At 43.4% G+C, this 16,959-nt stretch overlaps 3 protein-coding genes across 3 annotated transcripts; all 3 read left to right on the forward strand.

Annotated features, from left to right (window-relative positions):
* The first annotated feature begins 102 nt into the window (after positions 1-102).
* On the forward strand, positions 103-1,210 carry uqcc6 (ubiquinol-cytochrome c reductase complex assembly factor 6). The gene is made up of 2 exons (XM_031801058.1): positions 103-236; positions 428-1,210. The coding sequence occupies exons 1-2, from the start codon at positions 129-131 to the stop codon at positions 527-529; spliced, it is 210 nt and encodes a 69-aa protein (XP_031656918.1). The 5' UTR covers positions 103-128; the 3' UTR covers positions 530-1,210.
* Positions 1,211-1,315: 105 nt separating this feature from the next.
* efcab10 (EF-hand calcium binding domain 10) lies at positions 1,316-2,780 on the forward strand. The gene is made up of 4 exons (XM_020456091.2): positions 1,316-1,442; positions 2,076-2,240; positions 2,505-2,595; positions 2,706-2,780. The coding sequence occupies exons 1-4, from the start codon at positions 1,340-1,342 to the stop codon at positions 2,746-2,748; spliced, it is 402 nt and encodes a 133-aa protein (XP_020311680.1). The 5' UTR covers positions 1,316-1,339; the 3' UTR covers positions 2,749-2,780.
* Positions 2,781-3,149: 369 nt separating this feature from the next.
* LOC109867399 (sorting and assembly machinery component 50 homolog A) lies at positions 3,150-16,216 on the forward strand. Its single transcript, XM_031801059.1, has 15 exons — positions 3,150-3,302; positions 6,318-6,428; positions 6,598-6,699; positions 6,803-6,890; positions 7,028-7,134; positions 7,397-7,527; positions 7,666-7,753; positions 8,010-8,138; positions 8,672-8,743; positions 8,866-8,952; positions 9,175-9,245; positions 12,582-12,649; positions 12,732-12,878; positions 15,476-15,617; positions 15,871-16,216. The coding sequence occupies exons 1-15, from the start codon at positions 3,219-3,221 to the stop codon at positions 15,914-15,916; spliced, it is 1,473 nt and encodes a 490-aa protein (XP_031656919.1). The 5' UTR covers positions 3,150-3,218; the 3' UTR covers positions 15,917-16,216.
* Positions 16,217-16,959: the final 743 nt, after the last annotated feature.

The raw sequence follows: 16,959 nt of genomic DNA on the forward strand, positions 1-16,959 counted from the left end.
ATCCAAATCTTTATGCTAATGACTACCACTGGAACCAATCCAAATCTTTATGCTAATGACTACCAATATACCACTGTCTGTCTCTCCCCTGTATAGGTAACTGATCGGTCCTCTTGGCTGATGTGAAGATGCCTGCTGGTGTGTCATGGCCTCGGTACCTGAGGATGTTTGGTGCCAGTGTACTATCTATGTTTGTCGGAGCAGAGGTTGTCCATCAGTACTACAGACCCGATCTGGTAAGCATGGATACAAACTCTTATCCTTCCCCCATTTTGCTTTTTCATTATATGACCACGTGTATCGTAAAATGAAGGGTCCACATGGTCTTGTGTTTTGCGTACTTGCTCATAAGATCGTAAATACATTGCTTGTAATGTTGCTAATACTCCAATGTAATGCATGCACCTTTTTTATTTCCCTTTGCCAGACTATTCCAGAAATCCCTCCCAAACCTGGTGAATTGAGGACTGAACTGCTGGGATTTAAAGCCAGAGAAGAGGCTGCTGCCGTTGCTGCCCAAAGACAGTGACCCTTTCCGTTGACTGATAAAAAATTTGTACAGTATCTAACTCTAGAGTAATCCTTGTACATATTGCACATGTTTAAAAACCACAAAGGGACAAATGTGAATAAGAAAAATTGGATGGACATGTGCGTATCACATTTGTTATGAAACGAATGTGGTATAAATTGACGTGTGCCAATTCTATTCAAAGTTACTCCAGGCAATGATGTGTTCACATGGCTGGATGGTGCTTCAGGCTCCTCAGACTATAAAAAGAAATGGAACCTTTATTTAACTAGGCAAGTTAGTTAATAACAAGTTCTTATTTACATTTAGGTCAGGAGCCTACAATTGCATTTATCGAACCTATTGTCATGGAGAACTCATGAGGTCTTGAGTATGGGACAACTTGCAGGGCAGACACCCTTTTGCTGTTCTTGATACGAGAGCCATAGCAAAGTGAGCTCAAGTTTTAACCATGTTGTCTGATGGATCACTCATGTAACTTCTGCGCAGACTAGTATGAGTATGTCAGATACTGTATGTATGTAACTGTTCATTGGGTTTTTAATCAACAGATGTGAATCAAATGTTTGTGTTTATGCTTTTAATAGACTTATGTTGGGTCCACACGCAACAACAAACAATATAGATATATCTAAATCTGAGTTTCATGATTTATTAATGATTAAACTTTTAAATTATTCTGATAGTTATCATTCTCATTTGGATCATTCAGAGCGCTAGACGACGAGGAGCGTCAGACGATTTGGCGTATCCATAGCAACCATAGCTAGGAACCAATGTAGCTAGCTACATTTACTTCTCAGAAGAATGGCGACACCAAGAGAGCAAGAGGCTGCAGATTATCTTAGAAAACACAAAATTATCGAACTCATGGATAATTTAACAAGCATGCTCTTCTTTTACAGACCAGGTTAGACTTATTTTTCATAATTTGTTAACAGTTTCTTCCCATCTTGTTTGGTGGCTGAAGTAAAATGTAAGCTAGCCTGCTGTGCTAACGCTAACTGCACTGACTGCTCGACTAACGTTAGGAAAGAGGGTCGTCATAATAATCTCATCACTAGCATCCTCTTCGGCAACATTAGTCATTTAACCCCCCCAAATCTCGTGTTTTGTATTCTTTCTTATACTATAGTGTTGTTTTTCATGATATGCTTCACACTAGTTTACAAAAGAGAATGGTTGAGATATAAGGTCAGGTTAAAGTCGAATCAAATTGAATTTGTCACATGCGCCGAATATAACAGGTGTAATAGACCTTACAGTGAAATGCTCATTTATAAGCCCTTAACCAACAATGCTTTGAGAAGTTAAAAAAATTGAATAAAGCGTTAAGTAAAAAAATAATTTTACAGCAGCAGTAAAATAACAATAGCGAGGCCATATACAGGGGGTACCGGTACAGAGACAATGTGTGATCTACTGCAAAACAGGAGGATCATCCCTATGACATAGCCTACCTAGCAGGGCAGGCAACGCACTGTGGACTATTGACACATGACGTACGTCTTTTTCCCCATCATCTGTGCTGTTTCTACTACAGAGAGACCAAACGAGTTCCTGATCACACAGCTTGAACAACTGAGAGTGTCCAAAATGCGGTCACTGGATTGCCCAAGCCTGTTCAACGACACAAACCTGGATGCCGTTTTGGGCATCTTGGACCCTACCAACCAAGGGCACATCACTTTTGTTCAGTACAAGGAGGGTGAGTCAGAAATGGGCCATTTGATCATTTGCGAGGCAATGGCCGAGAAATCATTTGGAGGAGATCGTACAGTGAGGTACCTACTGTATCAGATAAGTGTATCAAAAACGAAGTAGGGGGCATACCAAGGGAATACTGAGGACTCAGCCTATATAAGTCTAAGCCTATAAGTCTAATAATACTATACCACAACCCAGTGTTTATGCCTCGCCATCACTCCCAAGGAAACAGTCCTTCAACAGACTGTATGATTCTGTTTCGCAGCACTAACCACTTTGGGGATTGAGAAGTTTAATGCGTGTCCTGAAGGTGTGGCCAAGGACAAGATATCTCACGAGACCTTCAAGAGAGAGGCGTAAGATCTATGGATATATATATATTCATTCAGTGGATAAAATGTTTGTTATTGTGAGACACTGTGTGATGTGATTATCTTTGTCATTTTTTCCTATATTTTTTTTACAGGAAGGAGGGCTTACAGAGAAGCTCAGCAACGTTTATATCTTAATAAAATTGGAGATCTTTGTCCCATCACTCTGAGTGTGTGATATTGTGAATGATATGTCTATGATGGCTATACGAACTCTTCATAATAATGAAAGTAATGGTCAAATTAGATTAGTTATACAGTCAGATGTGTGTTGTGTGAACCCAGTATGGTCACAGTCTTGAATGCAAGTTGTCTCGGCTTGTCCACCATACATCAATGGGCATGCACCCTTTCCAAAAGTCCTACACAAATCCAAGTACATGTTATTATATGTTAACTCAGCAACGCTTAAGTTTTGAAAATATAAATTTTACTGGCATCAAGTTTTGTGTACACTATTGTTTTGTGTTTACAGTAAGCAACTGTTTGCAATTTTTCTTTAGTTCTGCAATATATTGTGAAACGTTGACATCTTGAACACCCCCAGGGTGGATGAGGGGGCGTGGCGTCCACGAAGCTACATTTCTCTTGAGCCGAGTGTGAATTAAATGTCCCTTCATTTCTTAAAATTAACACCAACATTTGAAGTACGGTACATTCTAGACGTAATCATGAAAACCGTCCACGCGAGGGTAAGGATAACTGCTTAAAATGTAAAGGGTGAACGCATGACCTCTGAGTACAGTAACCGGAGTAGCTGGCGTAGTCAGCACGCAAAGCGAAAGGGGTCCAGTTGGACAGCTTGCCAACTATGGCAACTAGCTAAACTCCAGAAACACGAACTGTCCATACCTTGTCAGGAAGTGAAGGAAATTAACATGATCAAATGCTGCATAGTTGTAACAACAGCATTGGTGAACGTTGCTCGTGTATTGTGCGCACTACAGCCACTGATCTGAAATAGTGAGGACACAGATCATATGTATGAGGGGTGCATTAATCATTTGCATTATTAGATGCTTTAAACAACAAGCTGAAATTTCCAGTAAATTCAACTAATGACATTGTGAAGAATGTGACTTGTAAATACCAGTCTTGTGGTCAGATGCCACAAAGAGGGAAGGAAAGAACAGAACAGGTCAGCACGACTGGTCCTTACATATTAACACGGAGAGCTAACGTTGATATGCATGTCAATCTCTCCAGGCTCAAAGTAGAGATTGACTTCATCACTACTTGTTTATGTCAGAAGTATTGACATGTTGAATGCACTGTGCTGTCTATTTAAACTATTAGCACACAGCACACAGACACCCATGTAATGCATACCCCACAAGACATTCCACCAGAGGTCTCTTCACAGTCCCCAAATCCAGAACAGACTATGGGAGGCACACAGTACTACATAGAGCTATGACTACATGGAACTCTATTCCACAGCACTACATAGAGCCATGACTACATGGAACTCTATTCCACAGTACTACATAGAGCTATGACTACATGGAACTCTATTCCACAGTACTACATAGAGCCATGACTACATGGAACTCTATTCCACAGTACTACATAGAGCTATGACTACATGGAACTCTATTCCACAGTACTACATAGAGCCATGACTACATGGACCTCTATTCCACAGTACTACATAGAGCTATGACTACATGGAACTCTATTCCACAGTACTACATAGAGCCATGACTACATGGAACTCTATTCCACATCGAGTAACACATGCAAGCAGTAAAATCTGATTTAAAAAAACGGATACAAATACACTTTATGGAACAGCAGGCACTGTGAAGAGACACACACACATGATAACATACCCACTATACACATGTACACATGGATTTTGTGTTGTAGATACAGTTGAAGTCGGAAGTTTACATACACTTAGGTTGGAGTCATTAAAACTTGTTTTTCAACCACTCCACAAATGTCTTGTTAACAAACTATAGTTTTGGCAAGTCGGTGAGGACATCTACTTTGTGCATGACACAAGTAATCTTTCCAACAATTGTTTACAGACAGATTATTTCACTTATAATTCACTGTATCACAATTCCAGTGGGTCAGAAGTGTACATACACTAAGGTGACTGCCATTAAAAAACTTGGAAAATTCCAGAAAATTATGTCATGGCTTTAGAAGCATTAGATAGGCTAATTGACATCATTTGAGTCAATTGGAGGTGTACCTGTGGATGTATTTCAAGGCCTACCTTGAACTCAGTGCCTCTTTGCTTGACATCATGGGAAAATCAAAATAAATCAGCCAAGACCTCATAAAAAAAATTGGATACCTCCACAAGTCTGGTTCATCCTTTGGAGCAATTTCCAAATGCTTGAAGGAACCATGTTCATCTGTACAAACAATAGCACGCATGTATAAACACCATTGGACCACGCAGTCGTCATACCGCTCAGGAAGGAGACGTGTTCTGTCTCCTAGAGATGAACGTACTTTGGTGCGAAAAGTGCAAATCTATCCCAGAACAACAGCAAAGGACCTTGTGAAGATGCTGGAGGAAACTGGTAGAAAAGTATCTATATCCACAGTAAAACTAGTCCTATATCGACATAACCTGAAAGGTCACTCAGCAAGGAAGAAGCCACTGCTCCAAAACCGCCATAAAAAAACTGACTACGGTTTGCAACTGCACATGGGGACAAAGATCGTACTTTTTGGAGAAATATCCTCTGGTCTGATGAAACAAAAATAGAACTGTTTGGCCATAAGGACCATTGTTATGTTTGGAGGAAAAAGGGGTAGACTTGCAAGCTGAAGAGCACCATCCCAACCGTGAAGCACGGGGGTGGCAGCATCATGTTGTGGGGGTGCTTTGCTGCAGGAGGGACTGGTGCACTTCACAAAATAGATGGCATCATGAGGATGGAAAATTATGTGGATATATTGAAGCAACATCTCAAGACGTCAGGCAGGAAGTTAAAGCTTGGTCGCAAATGGGTCTTCCAAATGGACAATGACCCCAAGCATACTTCCAAAGTTGTGGCAAAATGGCTTAAGGACAACATAGTAAAGGTATTGGAGTGGCCATCACCAAGCCCTGACCTCAATCCTATAGAAAATTTGTCAGCAGAACTGAAAAAGTGTGTGTGAGCAAGGAGGCCTACAAACCTGACTCAGTTACATCAGCTCTGTCAGGAGGAATGGGACAAAATTCACCCAACTTATTGTGGGAAGCTTGTGGAAGGCTACCTGAAACGTTTGACCCAAGTTAAACAATTTAAAGGCAATGCTACAAAATACTAATTGAGTGTATGTAAACCTCTGACCCACTGGGAATATAATGAAAGAAATAAAAGCTGAAATAAATCATTCTCTTTGCTATTATTCTGACGTTTCACATTCTTAAAATAAAGTGGTGATCCTAACTGACCTAAGACAGGGAATTTTTACTCCGATTAAATGTCAGGAATGGTGAAAAACTGAGTTTAAATGTATTTGGCTAAGGTGTATGTAAACTTCCGACTTCAACTGTATATGGTAGTAGAGTAGTGGCTTGAGGGCCACTACTCCATAATAAAAATACAAATATTGAGATGAACTCGTACCTTTTCATAATGACCAAAACACAACATCCACCCAACTACCTGTTCAGCGAATATGTTTTGTACAGATAGCTTTCATATTGAAGATATAGCCTCATCGTATTCATCACTAAATCTGTTGTTTTGCAGAGTCTTGATCCTCTACCAATGCAGGGACCTGAGCTGGGGTTTCATGCAGATGACATTGAGAGGCCAGATATGGAGCAGGAGTCAAAACAAGAGGTCCTTGAAAACAAAGATGTATGTTTTTTTTCATTTGTTTTTCACTCAGTCCTGAATGAAAACCGCATTGACTTGAGAATTTGTGACTTGAGAATTTCTGTGTGGCTGTGTGGTTGAATGTAAAAGTGATCTTTTACATTGTTGGCTGTCACTGCTGATTATAACATTTTATGTATTTTCCCTGTAGGTCATAGTCCAGCGTGTACACATAGATGGTCTCGGAAGAACCAAGGAGGATTGCTTAACATACGAGATTGCTGATGTCTTCCGTGCCAAGAACTTGATTGATGTGAGTGAATCTATCAGTACAGTACAGACCATGTTTATTCACGTGGAGTCTGTATAGAGACTATAGCAAAAGTAGGATCCACTTTGTTTGGTGTTTGTTCTAGGTCATGAGGAGAGCCCACGAAGCCAGACAGAAGCTCCTGCGTCTCGGTATCTTCAGACAAGTGGATGTTGTCATCGATACCTCACAAGGTACTGTGGTTAGAAAGGGGATCTATTCTGATCACAGTGTCTGTTCAAAATGTTGTATTTTACTTTGGAAAGAGACTAAAATCAATGGGAAAGTAGGTAAAGCACTCAAAACAACAACAAACAATACTTCCTTTCAGGGGTGGATGCTCTGCCTAATGGACTAGATGTGACGTTTGATGTGACTGAGCTGAGACGCATGACTGGTAGTTATAACACCATGGTTGGAAATAACGAAGGCTGCATGGTGAGGACTCCTGGGGCTCTATTCAATGCATCGTTTCAATGCATTCCTCACGTCCTATCGCCTTGCCTCCTTCTCAACCGTATTGGAGAAGGTCCAAGATCCCTCCCCTAGGACCTTCTCCAATGCCTTTCGAGAAGGAAGCGAGGAGAGCGGATACCAGGAATTGAGGAAAGATTCATTTAGGTTGAGCCATGGTGGTGATTACAAGTGCAATTGAGGTTCCATCCTCTGTTTTCACTAGTTTACCTGCCTCCTACTTTAGGTTCTTGGTCTCAAGCTGCCCAATGTCTTCGGTTCTGCAGAAAAGCTCACCTTCCAGGTCTCCTACGGCACAAAAGAGACTTCCTACGGGCTGTCGTTCTTCAAGCCCCAACCTGGCCACTTTGAGCGCAGGTATGAGACAAAACAAAGCTGCAAATTCCATCATTAGCAATGCTTCAAAAACAGTGAATTGTGTTGTTGTTTATGCTGTATTTCCCTGAGCTCTTTTTGTTTGGGATCAATCTAATTGACTTTCTCTGGCTGTTGCAGTTTCGCTGTCAACTTGTACAAAGTTGCAGGCCAATTTCCATGGAGCTCGCTGAGAGAGACTGATCGCGGTGTCTCCACAGAGTTCAGTGTAAAGATAATTTTCCATTAATCTATCATTATTGTACAAGTTCTCATTTGGCATACTCCTGTGCTCTGTGTTTACCTCTGGACTCTGTGTAAAACAACCACGGTGATTGTTTTATTTTTGCTGCTGTTACGCTAACTAATAGGAGTAGAATGGAATTTCTCAGCTATTTTTCGATTCAATTTCATCCTGCCGGTAATGCTTTTGCAAATGCTTGATCCTCTCTGGGTTTCTCCCTTTCTGTTTTGCATACAAACAGTTCCCTCTCTGGAAGACCAACCACATCCTGAAGTGGGAGGGGGTGTGGCGAGAGCTGGGCTGTCTGGAGCGTACCGCGTCGTTTGCAGTCCGGGAGGAGAGCGGCCACTCCCTCAAGTCATCACTCTCGGTACCGGGACTTCAGTTCCGCTTCACAATCCTCACACAACTACCTTTAGTAACAGGGATAAAACGCTAACAATAGATTTATTTAACCAGGAAAAGCCCATTGAGACCCAGAGTCTCTTTTTCAAGGGAGACCTGACCAAGAAGGCAGAAACAATCAATACATTACAGGATTAAAAACATACAACAACACAAACAATTCAACAACATGATCCAGCCTTTAAAAAAGCATTTACACTCCTCTGAAACAGAGTCTCCCATCAAAATGTTTAATTCATTCAGTGGCACTAACATATCTAGATGAAGCATGGATTGTAGACCATTCCATGCCTCTGGTGCACAAGATGAGAAGGCATTCTTGCCTAATCGTGATAATACATTTGGACTCAAATCCTATTTTGAGATCTGTACACTAAATGTGGGTTTTTGTGTATATCTTGCATTGGTGTTGTCAAAATCTCAAGTTTGGATTCGACCCACTGAGACATTTGAGACAATACTTTTCATCAACATGTCTCCTCTCCTTTGCGATCGCAGCACTCCATGGTCATCGACACCAGAAACTCGGCAATCCTTCCCAGGAGGGGGGCCTTGCTGAAGATCAACCAGGTGTGTGGGTTGACATTACCTGACCCGGTGTTGCAGCCAGTAATGATTTCCTATTTAAATCATTTCCCAAACCATTTTGAACCGACAACACATTCAGCCGATGCATCGCTGTGGTTTTGCAGGAGTTGGCAGGATACACTGGAGGAGATGCCAGCTTCCTGAAGGAGGACTTTGAGATCCAGTTTAACAGACGTCTCTTCTGGGACTCGGTGAGAACCTGAATTGTTTTTATTGATCAGGGAGAAATTTGCGCGTGAACTTGAGTTACACACATGGATCTCTAGTTGGAATAGTAATAGTCACCTTTACAGTAAACACTAGTTATAACCAACAGCTTGTTGATGGAGGGTTGAAAAATGGTTGTGGACAGGTTGGGATAAAAGAGCAAGTGGGAGAGCACTTATGTTGAGACCTCTTCCTCTATCTTCCAGGTCATGTCTGCATCTCTCTGGGGGGGATGCCTCCTGCCCATTGGAGATAAGCCAACTTGCATTGCTGACAGGTAAGACAATACTCTCTATTCCACAATGCCGTCAATGAAAAACCAGGGGTGTGTGAGAGAAAAATGATGTGTTTACCTGATTTGTTGGATAGTAATAGCTAGCAATGAATACGTAACGAATGGGAATACATTTCTGTCCTGCTAATGCTGTGTTTTTATGGTCTCCACTCTAGTTCCCTGCAGCTAATCTGGGCGTATGGTCACTAGAGATGGCTTGAGCTGACAAATGAGTTAAGACTGCATTGCATAGACAAGAATGTGTTTTACTAGGGATAGTTTAGGAGTAGAACAATCCCTCATTGTCTCAAAATCATTCTTGCGTCTGGGAAACTAAGCCAGGGTGGGGTTAAGACAACCACCCTGTGCAGATGATGTCTGGATGAACCCAGAGTGGCTTATGATGCCCCCAATCTGCATGAAGGGGGTGGAACCAACCGTGACTGAGCATTGTTAGTGTCCCTTTTTCACAGCACTGTATATAGCTATTTGCCCCCTCCCTGATTTCTTGTTTTTTTCTTCACATTTGTCACACTTAAATGTTTCAGATCATCAAACTAATTTAAATATTACATAAAGATAACCCAAGTAAACACAAAATTCAGTTTTTAAGCGATGATTTTATTTATTACGGGGAAAAAGCTATCTGAATCTTCATGGCCCTATGTGACAAAGTAATTGCCCCCTAAACCTAATAACTGGTTGTGCCACCCTCAGCAGCAACAACTGCAATCAAAGCATTTGCGATAACTGGCAATGAGTTTTTCACATCGCTGTGGAGGAATTTTGGCCCACCCTTCTTTTCAGAATTGTTTTAATTCAGCCACATTGGAGGGTTTTCGAGCATGAACCACCTTTTTAAGGTCACGCCACAGTATCTCAATCGGATTCAAGTCCGAACTTTGACTAGGCCATTCCAAAACCTTCATTTTTTTTATTTTTAAGCCAATTCAGAGGTGGACTTGCTGGTGTGTTTTGGGATCATTGTCCTGCTGCAGAACCCAAATGCGCTTCAGCTTGAGGTCATGAACTGATGGCCGGACATTCTCCTTCAGGATTTTTTGGTAGAGAGCAGAATCCATGGTTCCATCAATCACAGCAAGTCGTCCAGGTCCTGAATCAGCAAAGCAGCCCCAGACCATCACACTACCACCACCATATTTGACTGTTGGTATGATGCTCTTTTTCTGAAATGCTGTGTTATTTTTACACCAGATGTAACGGGACGCACACCTTCCAAAAAGTTAAACTTTTGTCTCGTCAGTCCACAGAATATTTTCCCAAAAAGTCTTGGGGATCATCAAGATGTTTTTTGCCAGAAGTGAGATGAGCCTTTGTGTTCTTTTTGCTCAGCGGTGGTTTTCACCTTGGAACTCTGCCATGGATGCCATTTTTGCCCAGTGTCTTTCTTATGGTTGAGTCATGCACACTGACCTTAACTGAGGCAAGTGAGGCCTGCAGTTCTTTAGATGTTGTTGTGGGTTCTTTTGTGACCTCTTGGATGAGTCGTCGCTGCGCTCTTGGGGTAATTTTGGTAGGCCGGCCACTCCTGTGAAGGTTCACCACTGTTCCAAATGTTCTCCGTATGTGGATAACGGCTCTCACCGTGGTTCGCTGGAGTCCCAAAGCTTTAGAAATGGCTTGGGGATCATCAAGATGTTTTTTGCCAGAAGTGAGATGAGCCTTTGTGTTCTTTTTGCTCAGCGGTGGTTTTCACCTTGGAACTCTGCCATGGATGCCATTTTTGCCCAGTGTCTTTCTTATGGTTGAGTCATGCACACTGACCTTAACTGAGGCAAGTGAGGCCTGCAGTTCTTTAGATGTTGTTGTGGGTTCTTTTGTGACCTCTTGGATGAGTCGTCGCTGCGCTCTTGGGGTAATTTTGGTAGGCCGGCCACTCCTGTGAAGGTTCACCACTGTTCCAAATGTTCTCCGTATGTGGATAACGGCTCTCACCGTGGTTCGCTGGAGTCCCAAAGCTTTAGAAATGGCTTTGTAACCCTTTCCAGACTGGAGAAACAAAGTCATTGACGTCTACATCTATTCCTGAATTTCTTTGGATCGCGGCATGATGTCTTGCTTTATGAGATCTTTTGGCTACTTCACCTTGTCAGACAGGTTCTATGTAAGTGATTTCTTGAGTCAACAGGTCTGGCAGTAATCAGGCCTGGGTGTGGCTAGTGAAATTGAACTCCGCTTTCCAAAAAATGTGATCAACCACAGTAAATTCATGTTTTAACAAGGGGGGGCAATTACTTTGTCACATAGGGCCATGAAGGTTCGGATAGCTTTTTTCCCTTAATAAATCAAATCATCACTGCATTTTGTGTATAACTTGGGTTATCTTTGTGTAATATTTAAATTAGTTTGATGATCTGAAACATTTAAGTGTGGCAAATGTGCAAAAAAAACAAGAAATCGGCAAGGGGGCAAATTTTTCACAGCACTTCATAGTACTCTGCATTTGCTCAAAAGTTAGGCTACTCGGTTGACTACTTTCATTATTGCAATAATTAATCAATATTAAATATAGACGATTGTTTGAGGAAATGACAAAGTCTCTGTCAGTATGAATATCCACGGCAGGTGTCAAACTTGGCCCGCGAGACGGTTTTAATGTGGCCTGCCACGTTATCTGTATACCATGTTGTTTCTTGACCCTTCAATGGTTTATACCTGCAACTGCTCGGCACCCGACCGCAAGGCGCTACAGAGGGTAGTGCGTACGGCCTAGTTCATCACTGGGGCCGGGCTCCCTGCCATCCAGGACCTCTATACTAGGCAGTGTCAGACTCCAGCCACCCAAGAATTGTCAGACTCCAGCCACCCAAGTCATAGACTGTTCTCTCTTCTAGCGCCCGGCAAGCGGCACCGATGCACCAAGTCTTGGAACCAACAGGACCCTGAACAGCTTCTACCCCCAAGCCATAAGACTGCTAAATAGTTTGTCCAAGTAGCCATTGGTTAACTATTTAACTATCTACATTGACCCGTTTTGCACGAACTCTTTTGACTCATCACATACGCTGCTGTTACTGTTTCTTATCTATCCTGTTGCCTAGTCACTTTATCCCTACCTATATATACGGTATCTACCTCAATTACCTCATACCTCATACATGCACATCAACTCGATACTGGTACCCTGTGTATATAGCCAAGTTATCATTACTCATTGTTTATTTATTCCTTGGGTTATTGTTTTTCTATTATTTCTCTTTTTTCATCTTTGCATTGTGGGAAAGGCCCGTAAGCATTTCACTGTTAGTCTACACCTGTTGTTGACGAAGCATGTGACAAATACAATTTGATTCGATTTTTGACCTATTCGTCTCTTAGGTTCTATCTTGGTGGTCCTACTAGCGTCAGGGGCTTCAGTATGTACAGCATCGGCCCTCAGAGTGAAGGTGAGATGTTATCCATTTCAATAAAGTCCGATTTAGGTTATATTCTCACATCACATGTGTGGTTTTATTGTTGGCATGACAGGTGACTACCTGGGAGGTGAGGTGTATTGGGCTGGAGCCGTCCACCTGTATACTCCACTGCCTTTCCATCCAGGCAAAGGGGGATTCGGAGACCTCTTCAGGACCCACTTCTTCCTCAATGCCGGGAACCTGTGTAACCTCAACTATGGTGGGTGTTTAAAGATGTAATTCACCCCACAATCAATGTTGTTCAAATTCATCCGTATTAGAAATCTGCAGGACTCAATCAGCATTATATTGGAAGGAGTGGCACCATCTATTAATAAGCAGCATTTTTTTATAAGCAAATCAAATGTTATTTGTCACGTGCCAAATACAACAGGTGTGAAATTATTACTTACAAGCCCTTAACCAACAATGCAGTTCAAGAAATAGAGTTTTTATTTCCTAAAATAAAAAAATACACTGCTCAAAAAAATAAAGGGAACACTTAAACAACACAATGTAACTCCAAGTCAATCACACTTCTGTGAAATCAAACTGTCCACTTAGGAAGCAACACTGATTGACAATACATTTCAAATGCTGTTGTGCAAATGGAATAGACAACTGGTGGAAATGATAGGCAATTAGCAAGACACCCCCAATAAAGGAGTGGTTCTGCAGGTGGTGACCACAGACCACTTCTCAGTTCCTATACTTCCTGGCTGATGTTCTGGTCACTTTTGAATGCTGGTGGTGCTTTCACTCTTGTGGTAGCATGAGACGGAGTCTACAACCCACACAAGTGGCTCAGGTAATGCAGCTCATCCAGGATGGCACATCAATGCGAGCTGTGGCAAGAAGGTTTGCTGTGTCTATCAGCGTAGTGTCCAGAGCATGGAGGCGCTACCAGGAGACAGGCCAGTACATCAGGAGACGTGGAGGAGGCCGTAGGAGGGCAACAACCCAGCAGCAGGACCGCTACCTCCGCCTTTGTGCAAGGAGGAGCACTGCCAGAGCCCTGCAAAATGACTTCCAGCAGGCCACAAATGTGCACGAGTCTTCTGAAACGGTCTGCAACATCCTCCAGCATGACCGGTTTGTCGGTAGGTCAGCCATGGTGTGGGGTGGCATTTCTTTGGGGGGCCGCACAGCCCTCCATGTGCTCGCCAGAGGTAGCCTGACTGCCATTAGGTACCGAGATGAGATCCACAGACCCCTTGTGAGACCATATGCTGGTGCGGTTGGCCCTGGGTTCCTCCTAATGCAAGACAATGCTAGACCTCATGTGGCTGGAGTGTGTCAGCAGTTCCTGCAAGAGGAAGGCATTGATGCTATGGACTGGCCCGCCCGTTCCCCAGACCTGAATCCAATTGAGCACATCTGGGACATCATGTCTCACTCCATCCACCAACGCAGACTGTCCAGGAGTTGGCGGATGCTTTAGTCCAGGTCTGGGAGGAGATCCCTCAGGAGACCATCCGCCACCTCATCAGGAGCATGCCCAGGGGTTGTAGGGAGGTCATACAGGCACGTGGAGGCCACACACTCTACTGAGCCTCATTTTGACTTGTTTTAAGGACAGTACATCAAAGTTGGATCAGCCTGTAGTGTGGTTTTCCACTTTAATTTTTAAATTTTTGCAGTTGCCATACCAGGCGGTGATGCAACCGGTCAGGATGCTCTCGATGGTGCAGCTGTAGAACTGGGGACCCATGGCAAATTTTTTCAGTCAACTGAGGGGGAAAAGGTGTTGTTGTGCCCTCTTTTTTTCGTCTGTCTGTGTGTTTTGACCATGATAGTTGGTTGGTGATGTGGACACCAAGGAAATTAAAACTCTCGACCTGCTCCACTTCAGTCCCATCAATGTTAATAGTGGCCTGTTTGGCCCTCCTTTTCCTATAGTCCATGATCAGCTACTTTCTCTTGCTCACATTGAGAGGTTGCTGTCCTGGCAGTCTCTGACCTCCTCCCTGTAGACTGTCTCATAGTTGTCGGTGATCAGGCCTACCACTGTTGTGTCGTCAGCAAACGTAATGATGGTGTTGGAGTCGTGCCACACAGTCGTGGGTGAACAGGGAGTACAGGAGGGGACTAAGCACGCACCCGAGGGGCCCCAGTGTTGAGGATCAGCGTGGCAGATGTGTTGTTGCCTACCCTTACCACCTGGGGGCGGCCCGTCAGGAAGTCCAGGATCCAGTTGCAGAGGGAGGTGTATAGTCGCAGGGTCCTTAGCTTAGTGATGAGCTTTGAGGTCACAATGGTGATAGCTAACTTCCCTGCTTGCTAGAAATGAAAGTTGATTGCGCAATGGTCTGTTCTGCGACTTTATACAGGGAAAGAGAATCCTCTGCACGTTTCAGTCCTCCAGCTTCGTGGTTCCCATACTGTGGGGCGCGCTCCCTAGGGCAACTCAGTTCGGCTTTCAACCTACTCTTAAAAGTTGTCGCAGTAGAATGCACAATGTGCAATTTCGAGATTGGGTAGTGCATCATCAGTTGTTCTCTGGTCATGTCAGTCATTGCATACCTTAGAGAGCTACTTATAACTTGTCAGAAATGTCCAGATCAAAATGTTTTTTTTTTCAGCTATGTTTTTCTAGCCCGTAGATTGTGTAGTAATGTTTGAGTCACTCATATCACATGAATACACATTAGACATAGATAGAATTGCAAAACGATTCGCTTTAAAACCGAAAAATATTATCTGCACCTCAGGGGGGGGGGGGGGGGGGGGGATGTTCCTCAATGCTGGAAGGGGAGCCTGAGGGGGAAAGTTTGGGAACCACTGCTCTAGGTTTACTCAGGCTGTGTTTTCCTGTAGGTGACGGGCCTCAAGCACACCTGAGGAAACTGGCAGAGTGTATCCGCTGGTCTTACGGAGCGGGAATTGTGCTGCGACTCGGAAACATCGCCCGGCTGGAGCTCAACTATTGCATTCCCACGGGCGTCCAGAGTGGAGACAGGTAGCCTCATATCTGCCCATTCTGTTGTCAAACCATGGCATGATAGTATATAGATGAGCAGTACACTTTTATGCCTAATTCAAACTATAAGGCCGACTCGAACCGTGTTGTCCTTTCCAGCATGGTTTCAGCAATTACGGTGGATGCACAACCAGGCCAGCCCAGTACAGCTCGGCTTTGATCAGTTTGGCTCAGTATTGTGAAAAGGGTATTGAGTTACTGTTAAAAATAACACTTAAGTCTTTTTGTTTAGGATATGCAACGGGTTTCAGTTTGGAGCTGGAGTCCGATTCCTGTGATGTCTTGCTGAATTGAGTTGAGGACTACAGGAGTTTGTTTAATTGGTTTTAGTAAGTGACCCTTGCAGCACACCGAAGGTTGCTGGGAATGCAATGGATACCACAACCAAACTATTGTATAATGGACGAGGCAACAATGGAGGTTTTCCTCCAGTATTAATGAATGACTGGAGCCACCAGTGCTCCAAGATGTGGAGGCCAAAAGTGACATGAGTGCCTTTACCATGAGTCAAATAATGTGGTCTGGATTATTATGTTCGGTAATAAATTATCATCCCCTCTACAGGTATTCAAAAACCACACTAGTATGCGTCTTTCTATGGCATTGACCTACCTTCCGCTTGATTTTGCATGGCATTTGTTAGATCGAATCCCCGAGCTGACAAGGTAAAACAATTCTGTCGTTCTACACTGAACAAGGCAGCTAACCCACTGTCCCTAGACCAGTTAACCCATTGTCCCTAGACCAGTTAACCCACTGTCCCTAGACCAGTTAACCCACTGTCCCTAGACCAGTTAACCCACTGTCCCTAGACCAGTTAACCCACTGTCCCTAGACCAGTTAACCCACTGTCCCTAGACCAGTTAACCCACTGTTCCTAGACCAGTTAACCCACTGTTCCTAGACCAATTAACCCACTGTTCCTAGACCAATTAACCCACTGTTCCTAGACCAGTTAACCCACTGTTCCTAGACCAGTTAACCCACTGTTCCTATACCAGTTAACCCACTGTTCCTAGACCAGTTAACCCACTGTTCCTAGACCAGTTAACCCACTGTTCCTAGACCAGTTAACCCACTGTTCCTAGACCAGTTAACCCACTGTCCCTAGACCAGTTAACCCACTGTCCCTAGACCAGTTAACCCACTGTTCCTAGACCAGTTAACCCACTGTCCCTAGACCAGTTAACCCACTGTTCCTAGACCAGTTAACCCACTGTTCCTAGACCAGTTAACCCACTGTCCCTAGACCAGTTAACCCACTGTCCCTAGACCAGTTAACCCACTGTCCCTAGACCAGTTAACCCACTGTTCCTAGACC

This window comes from Oncorhynchus kisutch, linkage group LG22 (assembly GCF_002021735.2).
Source record: "Oncorhynchus kisutch isolate 150728-3 linkage group LG22, Okis_V2, whole genome shotgun sequence".
Taxonomy (NCBI): domain Eukaryota; kingdom Metazoa; phylum Chordata; class Actinopteri; order Salmoniformes; family Salmonidae; genus Oncorhynchus; species Oncorhynchus kisutch.